Source organism: Pan troglodytes, chromosome 13 (genome assembly GCF_028858775.2).
Source record: "Pan troglodytes isolate AG18354 chromosome 13, NHGRI_mPanTro3-v2.0_pri, whole genome shotgun sequence".
Lineage (NCBI taxonomy): Eukaryota > Metazoa > Chordata > Mammalia > Primates > Hominidae > Pan > Pan troglodytes.
In genome coordinates, this window is record NC_072411.2 from 66,939,840 (window position 1) to 66,959,291 (window position 19,452).

The 19,452-nt window shown below is 36.9% G+C and overlaps 1 protein-coding gene and 1 long non-coding RNA gene across 22 annotated transcripts in view; one reads left to right on the top strand and one right to left on the bottom strand.

Annotated features, from left to right (window-relative positions):
* Positions 1-19,452, top strand: part of LOC104005243 (uncharacterized) — a 287,414-nt gene that overhangs the window by 72,343 nt on the left and 195,619 nt on the right. The window lies entirely within an intron of this gene.
* Positions 1-19,452, bottom strand: part of SLC38A11 (solute carrier family 38 member 11) — a 61,334-nt gene that overhangs the window by 18,523 nt on the left and 23,359 nt on the right. For 11 of the 17 annotated variants that reach the window (XR_008546630.2, XR_008546629.2, XR_010150115.1 and 8 more), the window contains 2 exons: positions 3,138-3,208; positions 2,267-2,506 (listed from right to left, as the gene is read on the bottom strand). Coding sequence is in view for 10 of the 17 variants with exons in the window: in XM_016949965.4 (XP_016805454.1) it covers positions 2,267-2,506; positions 3,138-3,208 (311 nt within the window). In the remaining 7 variants the exon portion in view is untranslated. The remainder of the gene's footprint in view (positions 1-2,266; positions 2,507-3,137; positions 3,209-19,452) is intronic. The other 6 variants (XR_010150117.1, XM_054679093.2, XM_016949961.4 and 3 more) reach the window with 2 other exon arrangements.

Genomic DNA, 19,452 nt, shown 5'->3' on the forward strand with positions numbered 1-19,452 from the left:
ATTCTTATTTAGAGACTGTATTTCTCAACTGTCTATGAAGAAATACAGGGATCTAACTAGGGCACAGATGTCATGTCATCAAAAAACAATTACCTACAACTGTACAGTAGTCCATGGAAGAAATTAAAAAAGTATATATATAACAATGACTAATGCCGAAACAGAGTACTTGGGCTTGCTTATTTTCTGTATATAACGTGCTTAAACGTTAAAATTGTGGTAACCTTTTTAAAATTAAACTTAATTGAAAATTAAATTTTTTTAAGATCAATACTCAATACTACACCATTTAAAAAGAAGAAAAGCTATAATACCTCTGTACTGTTTTTTTTCATTACAAAGCTGAATATCCTAAATAATTTGCCTCTTCCCAAGATTTACTTTAAGTGGCTCTCACCCCTCCCCCCATCAACTAGAACAAATCTACATTACTTTAGAACATCCCTTTTGGGCAGGAGGGGATTAAAACACAAAGTAAAGGTGGCAGAAACCTGCTTCAAGGTTGACTGAAAAGATTCCAGCACTCTAAGAAAAAAGGACTGAAGTTCCCCGTTCACTAACCTCCACTAAAAAATGAGCCCTATTGTCTTTTCGAAAGTCACTAGAAATGTCGAGGAGAATCTAGAGTTCCCACCGCCTCTCAAGCTGAAATTTATCTACTGAAAGAGGTTAGAATAGAAGAATGCAGTATGCACAAATTAGACTAGATTTACCTAAGGAGAGGTGGCCTGGAGAAACAATGTCAGCTTATTGCAGCCTGAATCTAAGTTGTATTTTAAAGAATTACAGCTAGGGGGAAAACGGCATTAAAAACCTGTCAGCTTTGTTTTATAAAGATTTAATTATATCTGAGCAATTACCACTGATAAAAACTCCAGGAAGATGTAACTAACAAAAAAGGTTTATGTCTTACAGAAAAGGCATTTAAAAACCAAGGTCCTGTACAGACCAGAGCCCATAGGCCATTTGCATTGGCAAACTATGTAGCAATAGTGATACATAGCAATGCTTTGGAACACAATTCTTATCAGAAGTTTTAAGGTCACTTTGTTACTGCACTCTAGTGGCACAGGCATGTATTATATTTTTGACTGCATTTGAATTTTGTTAATCATTATTTTTTGAAGCCATCTTTCTTCATTTCTTGAGAAATATTTGCCTAAAGTCATAGTGATCTGTAACCTCTGTTCAGAACAAGGCAGCCATCCTCCCAAGAGCACCCAGGTTTTCAGAAAACTAAGCTAATGGGAGCTAGAGGCAAAGGGACAACTTTCAGAGGGTCATGGCTGACCAAAACAGGGCAGGCAGAAAGAGGATGGAAAGAAAACTGAACTTAAGAGTCAGAAGACTTGTTTTCTGGTTTGTCATCAGCCAGCATGAGCAAGTTACTTCATCTCTTTGTGTTTTAATCAGGGGGTAAAACTAGTTATTCCACTTCCCTTCAAAGGGTTGTTTGAAGGTCAATGAGATAATAGACCTGCAAGAGCTGTGAAATATGTAAATCACAGCCTACTGCTGGACTGCCCTGACTACTACACTACACTGATGATTGAATGTAAGGGTCAAGGGAAGTAGAAGAGAGGACTGCTCAGTTGCTGGGCCTGGGTGAATGCAAAAAAAGAGAGAAATATCTTTGGAGGGAGGAAGAAAATGTCTGGTTTTAAGGGAAACATGATGTTTTGTGATTAAGACAAATATAGAACAACTGAGTAGAAACGTCCTACAGGCAGCAGGTTGGAGACAAAAAGAAAGGTCTGGGTTAGAATTAAAACAATGAAAGTACCTGGAAATTTTTTTGAGAGAAGAGAAAACAATATGCTTGAGCCCGTTATCTGGGTGGTGTAGGATGGAGTGGAGTGGGGGATTAGAGAGGGTAAAGAAAAAGAAAACAGAAAACAAATTAACAGAGAGAAAGAATAACAATGATAATATAATAATACTCTTTCCTCTAAGGGAGGAAAATTTGAGCAAAGAAAGGAAGTTCAGTATTGTTAAGTGATTCAGAGAGATTCAGGAGAATCCAAATCGAAGCTATTTGCTCTGAAGATTGGGAGGCCACTGGTACCTTTGAAAATGAAGCTGCAGTGGAGGAAAGCCAAAAATCATGTGCTGGGAAGTGACAGTGTGTGGAAGGAGAGAGTATGGGCTACAGAACTGAATTGAGCAGTTTAAAAAGGTAAAAATTAGGAAACAGACAGCAGGGGGGCAGGAGGGTAGAGAGAATGGGTGGAAGAGAGTAATCTTTGAAATAGAACACTGGGCATACCTGTAACAATAATGAGTAGAACATTCGGTATACCTGTACCAATGCACATGAACACTATAACTGAATCTCTCATTTTACCTTGGGTGAAGCCAGTAAATGTCAAGTATCCACATGTAGCAAAGAATATACAGATAAATACAGAAATCACGATGGACATATGGATAAGGCGGGACCACTTAGCTACTGTGGGTTCTTCTAGAGAACTGTAAACTAAGAAGGAGTTATGGTGGCAAATAAATGCTGCAATACAAAAAAAAAAAAAGCATTATTAAATCAAGCACCAGGGTTTTCTTTTTTAGTTCTGAAATTCAGAGATATATACTACTTTAGATGCCAATGAACTGAAGTTTAAACATACAACTTTATTAATATGTCAGAAAATAATTTTTCTAATAGTTCTAGAAATGAGACCATTCATTCACATCAGGCTTATATGGTCTTTTCATGTTACTCTTGATATAAACCAGGCCAGTCCAACCTTCTCTCTCATTTTCCTTTTCCTAATGACCCTTCCCATCTGAAGGAAATCTTTTTCCCATCGTTTTCATTCTGTGGCTTCCTTTGCCATTTGGGACATAATAAAGGGTTTGAAGAAGTCCATAACACTTGCTAGCCTTCCAAGTTAAGAAACAAGATGACTGTAATGAGTTTCTGCATGAGAAATAGATTTCTCCAAATTGAAGCAAATTTTAGTGATGAGTGAGAAAAGTTTGAGCCTAATTTTATATTGGCACAAACTAGATCATATGCTGCTAATAGGAAGTCTAAAACTTAGGACATCTGCTATCCAGACATAAATATGAAACACAGCACTTTTTCATGGAACAGAGAACTCCACATTGAGAAAGGGCCTTTGAAACCAAATACTCACCAAAAGACATAACCCCGACCGCTTGAATGGCATTGGGCTTTGCAAATACCCAAGCGTCTTCTGTTTTTGGTCTAGAAGAAAAATCAGTTAACTTGATAAATTGTTAAATAAATACAAGCATCAGTATATCAGATAACAAGAAATGGTATCACAAATATAAACTGAGTGTCTTTAAGCCAGAAATTAATAAGGGGCTCCCATTAATCTTGTGTAATCATGAATAAATTTCCCAGGAGCATGAGTGTTATCTCTTAACCCCAGTCCTCTAAAATGTATGTCAAATACTTGGACAAATTCTATTTTTACATATGTAAAATATCCAGACTATGTAATTTTGTGAATTTGTTTATTTGCTCATCAATTTAACAGACAGCATTGATTATGCACCTACCAGTTCAGCTACCTTTTGAGGGAGATACAAAAATTAACAATGCCCAGTTACTGCTGTTCATTCCGCTCTTATTTTTTTCAGGCTTAACCTACCCAAGAAAAATTTAGTCAGCACTAAAATTTATTGAGAGAGGTAAATATGAACTAATACTAATTGAGGATGTACTATCTTCTAGAAACTCTACTGTGTTATCTCATTTAATTTTCAAAATAACACTTAAGTATTATTATCACCATTTAACACATGAAGAAAATCAAGCTCTGGATGGTGATATAACTTGCCAAGCTTCCACAAATAATTAGTGAAGAAGTTGAGATTTATCTTCCTGGTTTATTCACTCCCATATTTTTTCCAGGCAGAACCATCTGACAGTGGCCTCAAATTCCCACCTGTAGATGTATTTCTCAAGGGAATTTTGGAAATATATGCACTTTAAACAGCTTGAAACAGGCTACATCCTAGTGGAATTAAAATATTTGATATTGGCAGTGGTAGGTCTACCTGGCTAACACATCCTGAATAATGATGAACAGCAGAGGCTCTAAGGTCAGTTAGCTTAAATTGTTCTTCTGGCCTCCTTCCACTTATTAGCTGTGTGATTTTAGGCAAGTTACAGGACCTCTCTGTGCTTCAATTTCAACATTTATAAATTGAGGATAATTGTAGTATCTAACTCATTAAGTGACTGTGTAGATTAAATGAGATAAAATATGTAAAACTTCTGGAAGAGAGTTTATCACATAGCACATGTTCAATAAACAGTCATTAGTATTAATGTTATTATCCAGCATTATTAATAAAGGCAGCAAAAAGTCTAAAAGTATGGCCAACCTCCCTGGGAAGGGAAGGCTTGAGTGAGACTCAAAACAATGCATGAAGAATGGAACAGGGATATTCCTAGGAAGCATGAAAAGGCACTGGGTGTTTTCAATAAAAAACAGAAATTCTAAAGATGAAGACCCATCTATTTCGTAAGTTTGTTTATTCATCCTCTATGTAAAGAAGGTACATACAAAAAAATCTTGTTTGTTGTCCACACTTTGTGGGATTTATGCATTATATCATCCTTTTTCCCATATATGAAACGAGCAGTTACAGACACAAAGAAACTTCACAGAAAGGCAGGCCTGCAAGGGAGGCCACGGATTGTTAAAAGACTTGCTCCAATTCCCAGTTTTGGGAGTGGGAGCTACTGCCACCTGCTGCCTCCACTACTCTAAAAGCAGTCGACATTAAAAGCAGCATACCTGTTAAATTCCAATGTTAATGTGGAAAAAATACGTATTTTGTACATGATCCTTAGAAAATGATTTCAATCAGGCAGCACTAACAGTTGTAGAAACTTGAGGATTCTCTAACTTTGCAATATGCTTTAAATGGTATGCTTTCCCTCTTATGGTTTTTGCACTTGGAAAATATTCACCCTTACTCCCCAACCCTAGTACAGATTGTGGTGGTGTCCCACTTTTTAAATCTTATATTAGTAATAAAATGTAGAAGTTTCATTTTCATTTTTTCTCTTCCATTTAAATTTTTTCCCTGGGTCCATATGGTTCCTTGGGTATATTCCCAGAGTGTGAAACAATACCTAGAGATAATTTTGGATTTTCTCTGTTCATCATAATGATGATGATTTTATAAGATGGAAAGTGCCAAAAAAGATGTTACAGATAGGAAAATGCATATGTCTAAATCTAGGGAAAGAGAAGGAAACAGATATTGAATATGGCTTTCCAATCATTTATAAAATAGCCTAGGATTGAGTTCCAGATACAATCAGTTGTACAGGAAAAAAAAAAAAAAAAGAGAGAGAAGAAAGTTCTCGGGTATATTTTATGAGATTGCTGAAACTTTGATACTCAACCTGGATGGAAACATAAAGTTATAGACCTTTTGACTTTAAACTGTAAATGCTGAAATATGAAATCAAATGCCATCAAGCAATTTATAAGATAAGGAATTATGACTACGAATATTTTTTCAATAAATGCAAGGGGAGTTTAATAACAAAATATTAATATAATCAATATTTATTAATAGCTGTTATATTAATAGATATTGGTGTAATTTACCACATTAACAGATTAATGAAGGAAAGAAGCTTATGACCATTTCAAAATATATAGAAAAGCATACAACTCAGTATTTATTTTGAAAAACATGGTGAGCAAACTAATAATAAAATAGAACTTCCTTTACTGGATAAGGAATGTCCACCAAATCCTATAGCAAATGGCATATTTAAAAGTGAAAAGTTAGAAATACTCTACTTAAGGGATGAAACCAGATAGGATGTTCAATATCACTGCATCCTGAATATATTATTGATATTCCTAGCTAATTCAATAAAATAAGTGATGTGTAATCATTTAAAAGATTGTGTAAATTATTTGTACACAATATAATTACACATATGGAAAATTTATGCATATGGAAAATAAGAGTATTCAGCAAGGTTACTGGATACAAGTTCAATACACAGAAAACATCAAGTGGGCTGATGTACACAAACAACGACCAATTAAAATGTTTTTTTAAGTGGCAGTGACAACAAAAACACTAAGTACTTTAAAAGATGTGCATGATTTTAACGTCATGTTAAACTTTTATTGAAAGACACAAATAAATGGAGAAATATACCATATCCATACACACAAATGGGAAGACTCAATATCATATAAACATTAATTTACCCCAAATTAATTTTTAAATTCAAATAATAAAATACAGAAAAAAAGAAATCAAAGAATAAAATACAATATTGAGGCTGGGCACGATGGTTCACGCCTGAAATCCCTGCACTTTGGGAGGCTGAGGCAGAAGGATTGCTTTGAGTTCAAGACTGGCCTGGGCAACACAGGGAGATCCAGGCTCTACAAAAAATAAAAACATTAGCCAGGCATGATGGTGTGTGCCTATACACCCAACTACTCGAGAAGCTGTGATGGGAGAATCACTTGAGCTTGGAAGGTTGAGGCTGCAGTGAGCCATGATCACCCCATTGCACTCTAGCTTGGTCAATAGAGTAAGACCCTGCCTCAAAATGAATAAAATAAAATAAATAAAATATTGAAGGAGGAAAAGAAATTTAAAACTCAAAAAACCCCATAATATTAAAATTATAATAAAGTTAAAGATAAACAATAAAATCAATGGAATGTAAATATAAAACATCCATATGATAAAATTATTTATATACACATTTAAAAATACAAAGGTAAGCTAAAAGCTGGAAGATGACATTGGTCATGCATACAAAGTTGTCCCTTGGTACGTGGGAGGGATTGGTTCCAGGACCCTCCGTTGGATATCAAAAGCCATGGATGCTCAAGTCCCTGATATAAAATGGTTTAATACTTGCATATAACTTAAGCACATACTTCTATATAATTTAAATTATCTCTAGATTGCTTGCAATATCTAATACAATGTAAATTCTATGTAAATAGTAGTCATACTGTATTTTAAAATGTGTATCATTATTGTCATATTGTTATTTTTAATTTTTTTCCAATATTTTTGTCCACAGTTAGTTGTGTCTGCACATGCAGAAGCTGTGAATACAGAGGGCCATGATCAAGAAATAGTATACAGTATATACACAGTACTCCCCCTTTATCTATAGGGTGTATGTTCCAAGATATAACCTTGCAAGGTATTCTATTTACAGCCCCCTGCCCAAATGAAATAACTTCCCTAGGCCAGGCGTGGTGGCTCACGTCCGTAATCCCAGCACTTTGAGAGACTGAGGGAGGTGGGTCACAAGGTCAGGAGTTCGAGATCAGCCTGACCAACATGGTGAAACCCCGTCTCTACTAAAAATACAAAAATTAGCCAGGTGTGGTGGCGTGGGCCTGTAATCCCAGCTACTCAAGAGACTGAGGCAGGAGAATCACTTGAACCTGGGGGGTGGAGGTTGCAGTGAGCAGAGATTGTGCCCCACTGCACTCCACTCCAGCCTAGGTGACAGAGGAAGACTCCGTTAAAAAAAAAAAAAAAGAAAGAAAGGAAGGAAGAAAGAAATAACTTTCCTAAGGCAGAAAATATATTTTAAATAAAATGTTTGAATTTTAACTTAAACCCCCATGCAAATTAATAATCAAAATTAAACTTGGACACCCAATTAAACATGTGTAGATGGGCCACATAAGTTTATCTTTTCTTTTTTCTAAGACCCCACTAAAATGCTACTAAAGAAATTTAAAAGAGGAATAAATTCATGAGGGAGAGGATAGTAGGAGAAGAGATATCCGAGGAGAAGACACTCTATGAAAACGAAACTGGATACTTCTGTGATGACTATTGAGAGTAGAAGATGTTGCAACCATGTAGAGGGAGCTCATGATGAGAAAGAGGTGATTCACTTTGCAAAACCCCTGTGTGTGCAGGACTCAGAGATACCAGAAAGCTACCAAGAATGCTCCAACAAAAGGAGAAAGGAAAGAAAACGGAAGATCTGGGATCATGGATAGAGGGTATACAACACAAAAAGGAGGTAAAAGGAAGTCCTAGGAGGATCATGGGGGAGCAAAGTGAGAAAGCAATCTGTCTAGAATGGAGGGCAGAGCTGAAGGCTCTGGGATGGATGTGTTCAGGAAAAATAACAAAATTATAGATTATATGTTTGAGCATCTGGAAAAGAAGTAACAAAAATGATCAAATTCAAAAGCTAAACTGGACATCCAGATAAACACAAAACTGAAATCAAGTGGTAATTGTAGAGAAAAAAAAAGGAAAAGTGTACAAGAAGAGAAACATAAACTTAATTTTAAAAGTCGTGGTATTCTCCATGTATTTAAGAAGAGGAAAGATAGCTTGAGAGAGCTAAATCTTCATCTACTGTAAGAGAAGATAACAGTGAGACACCAAAAAAGGCACTTAGACTTATATTACTTAGAAATAGAGATGTGAATGCCAAGAGATAAGGCTTAAAGGGTTGAAATAAAAAAGGTTTTGGTAGGAGGCTACTCTATTTCATTAAAAGCCATTTGTAATCTTTGATTTTATAAAATCAAGTTAATAAATTTTATTTTATTTTACTTTATTTTATTTGTGAGACAGGGTCTCACTGTAACCCCAGGCAGTGGTGTGATCATAGCTCACTGCAGCCTCAAACTCCTGGCCTCAAGAGGTCCTCCAGCCTCTGCCTCCCAAGTAAGCTGGACTACAGGTACATGCCACCACACTTGGCTATATTTTTAATTTTTTTTTTTTTGGTAGAGGTGGGGGTCTTGCTATGTTGTCTAGGCTGGTCTTGAACCACTGGTCTAAGGGATCCTCCTGCTTTGGCCTCCCACAGTGCTGAGATTACAAGTGTGATCCACCTCACCTGGCCTGTGAATGTATTCTTTGGAGAAAAATAAACACGTTGAATAAATGCACATAAAAGTAACATTGAAAAGAAGCAGTATTTCTTACAATACCTTAGGAAGCTTTAAAAAGATCTAGGCAAATAATGGTTACTGTAAAATTTAGATCATTTTAACAGCAATGATTCAAGTGTTTCAAAATATTTTAGTACTACCAAAAATAGGGACTGGCTTATAGCAGTTTGTAGCCTTAGAACAGCAAACACTTTTACAATTAATTACTTCCCTTACCCTGGAAAATCTAAACAAATGCTTCATTATATATTTTTAATAAATCGTTTGTGTTTATGGGGGTTGTGGTTGGAGATGGAGAGCTTTGGGGAGTTAAATTCATTTTGTAATATTGTCTCAGTTTGGATTCTTGCATTCTGAAATTTTATCCTGGTTTGAAAGACAAACTCTTATCTTTATAGCAGGTGAATAACAATAAGGCAATGTAGAAGAAAGCAAGTCCCATCAAAGGGAGCTCCAGTCTCTATAGACTGATAAAAAGGAGCCTCAGAACTTAAACCTCTGGATCAGGAGAGTCAAAAAACATCATGCCTCTCTATGATACCTGCCCAAACTCTTTCAGCTAAACAGAGGCACTTTCAAATATACAATTCCGGCAGAGTCTGCATTTTTGTTGTAAGAGCCTCATGTATTAGCCTTTTTAGTCAGACACATCCGGGAGTTAAGTGCTTTGGATGACACAAAACTAAGGCTCCATGTTGCCTGTCACACCACAAGCTATTAATGACAAGCAGATCTGACCACTTCCCCCAGCTCCTGCATCCACTGAAGGCTCTGTCACTTCCTCACTCTCAGCTCACTTGTATTCTGATTCTGTTCTATAGACAAAACCATGGTTTACATTAATATATAAAGCTGCTCAGGAAAATTCTTCTTAGGAATCACTCTGAACATTAAAACTGATTCATTTAAAAACACACACCCACACAAATGGGAAAAGCAGTCTTCGCTTGCGGATTGGAAGAATCAATATCATTAAAAGGACTATACTACCCAAAGCAATCTACAGATTCAACACTATTCCTATCCAACATCATTTTTTAAATTTAGAAAAAAACTATTATGAAATTCGTATGGAATGAGAAAAGCCCCATTAGCTAAAACAACCCTGAATAAAAAGAACAAAGCCAGAGGCATCACATTATCTGACTTCAAACTATATTATGAGGCTACAGTAACCAAAGAAGCATCGTACTAGTACACAAACAGACACATAGACCAATGGAACAGAATAGAGAATCCAGAAATAAAGCCACACACCTACAACCATCTGGTCTTTGACAAAGTCGACAAAAATAAGCAATGGGGAGAGGATTCCCTAGCCAATAAGTGGTGCTGAGATAACTGGCTAACCATATGCAGAAGAATGAAACTGGACCCCTACCTTTTTCCATATACAAAAACTAACTTGAGGTGGATTAGAGATTTAAATGTAAGACCTCAAACTATAAAAATCCTAGAGAAAACCTAGGAAATACCCTTCCCGACATTGGCCTTGGCGAAGAATTTATGGCTAAGGCCTCAAAAGCAATCACAACAAAAACAAAGACTGACAAGTGGGACCTAATTAAACTAAAAAGCTTCGGCACAGCAAAAGAAACTATCAACAGAATAAACAGACAACCTACAGAATGGGAGAAGATATTTACAAACTCTGTATATGACAAAGTTCCAATATCCAGAATCTGTAAGGAACTTAATTCGACAAGCAAAAACCAAATAACTCCATTAAAAGGTGGGCAAAGGATATGAACAGACATTTCCCAAAAGAAGACATACAAATAGCCAATGAACATATGAAGAAATGCTCAGCATTACTAATTATCAGAGAAATGCAAATCAAAACCACAATGAGATACCATCTCACACTAGTAGAAATAGCGATAATTAAAAAGTAAAAACAAACAACAAACAAAAAACAGATGCTTCCAGCCTGGGCAATGTAACTGGGACCCCATCTCTACAAAATAAAAAAAAAAATTAGCCACGCGTGGTGGTGCACACCTGTAGTCCCAGTTACTTAGGAGGCTGAGGTAGGAGGATTGCTTGAGCCTAGAAGGTCAAAGTTGCAGTGAGCCATGATGGCACCACTGCACTCCAGCCTGGATGAGAGAGCAAGACCCTGTCTTGAAAAATAAAAAAAAAACCAAATGTTAGTGGGGCTGTGGAGAAAAGGGAACACTTATACACTATTGGTGTGAATGTGAATTAGTGCAGCCACTGTGGAAAGCAGTTTGGAGATATTTCAAATAAATTAAAACAGAACTACCATTCAACCAAGGAGTCCCATTACTGGGTACACACCCAGAGGAAAATAAATCACTCTACAAAAAAGTCACATGCACTTCTATGTTCACCGCAGCAGTACTCACAATAGCCAAGACGTAAAATCAACCTAGGTGCCCATCAACAGTGGATTGCATAAAGAAAATATGGTATATATACACCATGAAATCCTATGCAGCCATAAAAAAGAATGGAATCATGTCCTTTGCAGCTACATGGATGCAGCTTGGAGGCCATTATCCTAAGCAAATTAACACAGGAACAGAAAAGCAAATGCCATATGTTCTCACATATAAGTAGGAGCTAAACATTGGGTACATGTGGATATAAAGATGGGAACAACAGACACTGGAACTGGGAATACAGACTACTAAAGAAGGGAAAGAAGGAGGGGGCAAAGGTTGAAAAAATACCTATTGGGTTCTCTGCTCACTACCATAGTAATGACGGGATCATTTGTACAGGTGACTGGATCACTTGTACTCTAAACCTCAGTGTCATCCAATAAACCCATGTAACAAACCTGCACCTGTATCCCCTGAATATAAAATACAAGTTGAAATTATTTTAAAAGTATATATTCTAATTAGTTCCTGTACATCCTGTAAGAAAAGCTTGATGCAAATCATTTCTAATTAAAAAAGACAATGGATCAAATATTCATTAAACCAAAATAAACTCTTCAAAAATAAACTTATTAAAAAGCTGATTTCTAGTTAAAATTTACATAAAACTTTATGCTAATTTTTTGCTGAAATATAAATTTTATTTATTATTTATTATTTATTTATTTATTTTGAGATGGAGTCTCGCTCTGTCGCCCAGGCTGGAGTGCAGTGGTGCAATCTCGGCTCACTGCAAGCTCTGCCTCCTGGGTTCACGCCATTCTCCTGCCTCAGCCTCCCGAGTAGCTGGGACTACAGGCTCCAGCCACCATGCCCGGCTAATTTTTTGTATCCGCGCCCAGCTAATTTTTTGTATTTTTAGTAGAGACAGGGTTTCACTGTGGTCTCGATCTCCTGACCTCGTGATCCGCCCGCCTCGGCCTCCCAAAGTGCTGGGATTACAGGCGTCAGCCACTGTGCCCGGCCTGAAATATAAATTTTTAAAATATGAATCATATAAAAAGCTAGCCCAGCTTGGCACCATAAACATCACAAATACTTCATTTTTGCCATTTGGGACACCAGTCTCTTTTAATTCTTATTCTGTCACCTACTGGGCGTTCCCTAATTCCTCTGTTAATGCTTTAAAATTGGTGTTAACTGTGTTTACCTCTGTGGGTTTGGATTAAAAGGGCAGAGTATAGGTGGGAGGGGGCAGGATTTCACTTTTTTAATATGATGAAAACTTGTGAGAATTATGGGTGTCGCTTTGGTTCTTTGTTGTGCTTTTTCACAAAACAGAATTAAAATATCATGTGAATTTAAACTAAAAATAAATGTAACTTCAGATGTGATGTCCAGATAATTCTTTGTCATTAGGGTTCTACTTGGATTGTGCCTCTCTTCACTTTATATGCAGTCCCTGTACAGTTTTGTCCGCATCACCCTCTCCGAAATCCAGACTTGCATTTCCAAAAGATTGGGTGACTTCTACTCCTCTTCCCATAAGGATCCCACAAAATGAGGATATATTTAAAATATACTATATATTTTTTCCAGATCATCTTCCCTTCCTATCCTGGTAAATAACATAAAAGAAGGTAGACCCCTGTATGTCTCCCTAGCAGCATATTCATAATTCTATTAAATAGCCCACTGAGGTTATCTCTTATGTGATCTTTGCCCCACTCCACATTCTAATAAGCTGTAAGAGGTCTTCAGAAAAGGAGTGTGATATATTGGTCTTAATAGCCCCAGTACCTAGAAGAGTGACTTACCCAGTAGACATTTAATAAGTGTTAGTTTGCTGGCAGACTCTTCTATTTTATTCCTTTGGCAGTGAGTTCTGGGCCATCTACCCATATAGTTCTCCAAGCTGGAAACTTTGGTATCACCCTAGGTAACTCCTGTACCCTTAGTGCCTTCATTCAATCAGTCACTAAGTTCTCCTGATTTTACCAGCTTAAAATTACTTGAGCTTCTCCTCCTCTTCATTACCAGTCTTATCCTTATATCATTTCCATTGGAAAATGGAATCCTTTTGCCTGGATGCTTGGTTTGCTATAGATAGCCTCCTTCCAGGTCTTTATATTCCCATCTGTCCTTGCCTCCACTGGAAGAGAAGTCCAATTAAAATTGAGACTCAATCTAGTTACTCACCTGTTTAAGAACTTTCAATGCCCTATCAACTAAAGAACAAATCCAAGTTTCTCACCACCACATGTAAAGCTTTCCTTCATCTTCGTCTCTGCCAAACTCTCTAGGCTCATTTCCTTTTATACACTGGCACAGCTTTCAGCTCAGAATCACCAAAACCCTAGTTACTTTCTAAATACAGAAGCTGTATAGCTTGTGGTGATAGGGAAGTCAGGATCAGTGGGTGCTATGGTTTGAATGTTTGCATCCCCTCTAAAATTAAGGTTGAAACGTAATCCCCAGTGAAACAATACTAAGAGGTGGGGCCTCAAAGGTTTATAAATCATGCTGCTATAAAGACACATGCACACGTATGTTTATTGCAACACTATTCACAACAGCAAAGACTTGGAACCAACCCAAATGTCCATCAATGATAGACTGGATTAAGAAAATGAGGCACATATACACCATGAAATACTATGCAGCCATAAAAAAGGATGAGTTCATGTCCTTTGTAGGGACATGGATGAAGCTGGAAACCATCATTCTGAGCAAACTATCGCAAGGACAGAAAATCAAACACCGCATGTTCTCACTCATAGGTGGGAATTGAACAATGAGAACACTTGGACACAGGGTGGTGAACACCACACACCAGGGCCTGTTGCGGGGTGGGGGGAGGGGGGAGGGATAGCATTAGGAGATATACCTAATGTAAATGACGAGTTAATGGGTGCAGCACACCAACATGGCACATGTATACATATGTAACAAACCTGCACGTTGTGCACATGTACCCTAGAACTTAAAGTATAATAATAATAATTAAAAAAAGAGGTGGGGCCTTTAGGAGGTAATTAGGCCATTAGGGCAGAGCCCTTATAGATAAGATTAGCACCCTTATAAAAGTGCTTGAGGAAGTGAGTTCAGCGTCTTTTTGTTCTTCCATCCCTTCCTCCTCGTGAAGATGCAGGATTTGTCCCCTCCAGAGGAAGCAGAGTTCAAGGTGTCATCTTGGGAGCAGAAAGAGCAGCCCTCTCCAGACACTTTCAAATGCTAGTGCCTTGATCTTGGACTTCCCAGCCTCCAGAACTGTGACAAACAAATTTCTGTTCTTTATAAATTACCCAGTCTGTGGTATTTTGTTACTGTAGCATAGAAAGACTGAGTAAGAACAGAACCACTTTCAGCAGTTTTTCAAAAGAGATAATATGGAGATATGACACTTGTTAAAACTATGATAAAATGCATTTGAGAAGCAATGTAAAAAAATGATTTTGGAGAAAATTATCAAAGGAGGGCCTTTATTTTTATATGGTAGCTCCCCCAGCGAATGGCAAAGTATCCCTCTTCTCCAAGTTCTTCCTAATGTTAGAACTTCAAACTTCGTCTGCTGTTATATGTATCTCATCTCTGCGTCACACACATTTCTGCCAATAGTATCTTCCAATCTGTCCCTACCAACTTCCCCTCCCCCATGTCCCTTTTTGACTCAACTTATGCTTGTTTATTTTTTAAAGCAAAAAGCCATGTATTTTCTTATCCTGAAATATTACCTGCCTGCACAGGTTAGGCTAAGGACCCTTCCTCTGTTTCCATAGCACTTACTCATAATTCTATTACTTATTATATTGAGATTGTCTTTCATAAGTTTGTTACACAAACTATAAGGATCTGAGGTCAAGGACTGTGCTTTCTTCATCTTATAGTCCCAGTACCTGGAAGAGTGACTGGCATCAGTTAGACATTTAATAAAATGTTATTGGTTCAAAGAACAGGTTCATCCATTTGTGGATGGATTCCATTTATAAAATAACTAATGGTGGGTGAAATAAGTACTTAATATTGAGGAACCTAGGCTGTTCCTCTAGCTCCACTAACACAGGGACTGGACTAATCCTCCCTGAGCATATATTATCTTGCAAATATCTTTCCTATTTTTATGTAGACTCAGATAAAGCAATAGTTCTATGCATTCTTTCATGTAGGCAATCTTCCTGGTAAAACATACCACTAGCTCTAACAGTGAGTGTTGCAGAGCCTGGAGTCAATTGGTATTTTAGCAAATTAGTCAGCAAATTTTACCAGCATGAAAGTAGCCTTAGGCAAATTTTCTTTGACAGTGTTTGTATGAAATTTTTATTTGTCTCAAGACAATGTTTTATTGTCTCATTACTTCAAAATTTTGGTCAGTTAATCCCCAAGTTGAATGGACTAAAACCAGCAGGCACATAGATTCATTCATGCATCCACTTGATGATTCAGCAATTCTTTGCTGAATTCTAATTCTTTGTTAGACACTTTGCTGAGTAATGGGTATATAGTGTGAACAAAGCAAATGTAATCTCTCTTCTCACAGTGCTTACAATATAGTGAGAGACAGAAAATATACATAGAAGAAAACACAGAGAAGATAACTAAAGATAATTTAACAAATACATTATTATTTTATTTCTATGTGTAGATCCCTTCTCACTTCCTATGGTGAGACCAATAGGAAATTTAACCAACCAGAATATTCATGTTCTGAACCTACTCCTATTTACCGCACTCTCAGATAATCATCTCATCTTTGAAAAAATATAGGTTATCAGGCATGAATACTCAAATTCCCTTCACTGATCTTTAGAATGTGTTCACAATTTACTCCTTATATTCTTATCCTATTGTTTCGAAAGGACAAAGTATCTTAGCTCCTCTCCAAGATCACCCTAACTGTATCCTAAAGTCTAGCCTTTCATCATCTCATGGAGGACTTTGGGTTCTAAGTTTTGACTTAGTCTATGTCACATGTTCAATATATCCCATGATAAAGATGGTATTTTTTAGAGCTCTTACTCTCTCAAGCCACTGTTTTGCCATGTTACTTTCATTCATAGATGTTCTTCATAAAAGAAGAAGAGAAGGGCAGAGGAGGGCAAAATAGGAGGAAGGATATTCCAAATTCACTTTCCTATCACTCACTTACATCTTAATTTTCTCTAACCTGGCTTCCACCCATACCATTTGATTGAAATTCCCATCACTGAAGTGGACATATGTAGTTTGCACCCTGCAATGGCTACTCCCCCTTCTGTTGGCATCACTGTCCTTTGGGACACCCTTTTCCCCATTTTTATTTCAAGTGCTTTAGTTGGGTTCATCCTATCCCTAGATCCAGGTGTGGGCATGTAACCTAAAGGCAAACAACTCAATATAGGCCATGATGATAGGGTCTGTAATCATCATACATCTTTGTTATAGCCAATCAGAACTAATTCTGTGAGTGAGGTTGGAGGTACCTTAAAAGAGAAAATTCTTTCTCTTTCTATGGACTTGAACTTGAATTGATGTAGGTTGAGATTGCTGCTACCATCTTTCAGGGAGAAAAGCTTTCAGAAACTACAGCCAAACAGGAAGCACAGACAAGAGATGGTAAAAGAGAGACGATGTCTGATTTCATTAATTGAGCTCTTAAATCCAAGCATACCTAATAATAGGACTAACCTTGAACTTACAGTTAAGGGAAGTAAATTCTCTTTTGCTTCAACCAGTTAAGGTTCTGTGCTTCTTTACATTTGCAACATAAAGGATGATAATTTATACATCATCAAAAAATTCAGTGGCTCCTCATCAAAAAGTTAGAAGGATCTCAATTTAACAACCAAACATTACAAGTAAAAGAACTAAAGAACCAAGAGAAAACCCAAAAGCTAGCAGAAGACAAGAAATAACCAAAATCAGAGCTGAACTGAAGGATCTGAAACACAAAAAACATTCAAAAGATCAATGAATCCAGGTGCTGTTTTTTTAAAAAATTCAAAAATAGCCAGCTAGACTAATAAAGATGAAAAGCAAGAAGATCCAAATAAATACAATTAAAAACGACAAAGGGAATATTACCACTGACCCCACAGAAATACAAATAAAAATCAGAGAATATTATGAACACCTCCATGCACATAAACTAGAAACTCTAGAAGAAATGGATAAATTCCTGGATACCTACACCCTCCCAAGACTGAACCAAGAAGAAACTGAATCCCTGAAGAGACCAATAATGAGCTCTGAAATGGAATCAATAATAAATAGCCTACTAACCAAAATAAGCCCAGGACGAGAATGATTCACGGCTGAATTCCACCAGATGTACAAAGAAAAGCTGGTACATTCCTGCTGAAGCTGTTCCAAAAAATTGAGGAGGAGGGGCTCCTCCCTAACTCATTCTAAGAGGCCAACATCATCCTGATACCAAAATCTGGCAGAGAAACAACATCAACAAAAAAAACTTCAGGCCAATATCTTTGGTGAACATCAATGCAAAAATACTCAACAAAATAATGACAAACCAAATTCAGTAGCACATCAAAATGCTTATTCACCACAATCAAGTAGGCTTTATCCCTGGGATGCAAGGTTGGTTCAATATATGCAAATCAGTAAATGTGATTCATTGCATAAAAAGAACTAAAGACAAAAACGATATGATTATCTCAATAAATGCCAAAAAGGCTTTTGATAAAATTCAACACCGCTTCACGTTAAAAACTCTGAATAAACTAGGAATTGAAGGCACATACCTCAAAATAATAAAAGCCATCTGTGACTAAACCACAACCAATATCATACTAAATGGGCAAAGGCTGGAAGCATTCCACTTGAAAACCAGCATAAGACAAGGATGCCCTGGCTCACCACTCCTATTCAACATAGTACTGGAAGTCCTGGCCAGAGCAATCAGGCAAGAGAAAGAAATAAAGGGCATGCAAATAGGTAGAGAGGAAGTCAAACTATCCCTATTTGCAAATGACATGATCCTATATCTAGAAAACCCCATAGTCTCAGCCAAAAAAGATAAGCTGATAAACAACTTCAGCAAAGCTTCAGGATACAAAATCAATGTATAAAAATCACTAGCACTCCTATAAACCAACAACAGTCAAGCAGAGTGCCAAATCAGGAAGGCAATCCATTCACAATTGCCACACACAAAAAATACCTAGGAATACAGCTAAGCAGGGAGGTGAAAGATCTCTACAATGAGAGCAACAAAATACTGATCCCCCCCCCAAAAAAAAAAAAAAATCAGAGATGACACAAACAAATGGAAAAAAAAATTCCACACTTATGGATAGGAAGAATCAATATTGTTAAAATGGCCACACTGCCCAAAGCAATTTACAGATTCAATGTCATTCCTATTAAACTACCAATGACATTCTTCACAGAACTAGAAAAAACTATTTTAAAATTCACATGGGACCAAAAAAAAGCCTGAATAGCCAAGGCAATCCTAGGCAAAAAGAACAAAACCAGAGGCATCATGCTACCCAACTTCAAACTACACTAAAGGGCTACAGTAAGCAAAACAGCATGGTTCTGATACAAAAACAAACACATAGATCAATGGAACAGAATAAAAAGCCTAGAATTAGGGCTGCACAGCTACAACTATCTGATCTTTGACAAATCTGACAAAAACAAGCAATGGTGAAAGCACTCCTTATTCAATAAATGATCCTGGGATAACTAGCTAGCCAAATGCAGAAGATTGAAACTGGACCCCTTCCTTACACCATACACAAAAATTAACTCAAGATGGATTAAAGACTTAAATGTAAAACTCAAAACTATAAAATGCCTGGAAGACAACCTAGGCAATACCATTCTGGACATAGGAACGGGCAAATATTTCATGATGAAAATGTCAAAGGCAATTGCAACAAAAGCAAAAATTGACAAATAGGATCTACTCGACCTGAAGAGCATCTGCACAGCAAAAGAAACAATCAACAAAGTGAACAGACAACCTACAGAATAGGAGTAAATTTCTGCAAACTATGCATCTGACAAAGGTCTAATATATAGCATCTTATAAGGAACTTAAATTTACAAGAAAAAAATAAACCATTAAAAAGTAGGCAAAGGACATGAACACTCTTCAAAAGACGTAATTGTGACCAACATTCATATGAAAAAAAGCTCAGCATCAATGATCATTAGAGAAATGTGAATCAAAACCACATTGACATATC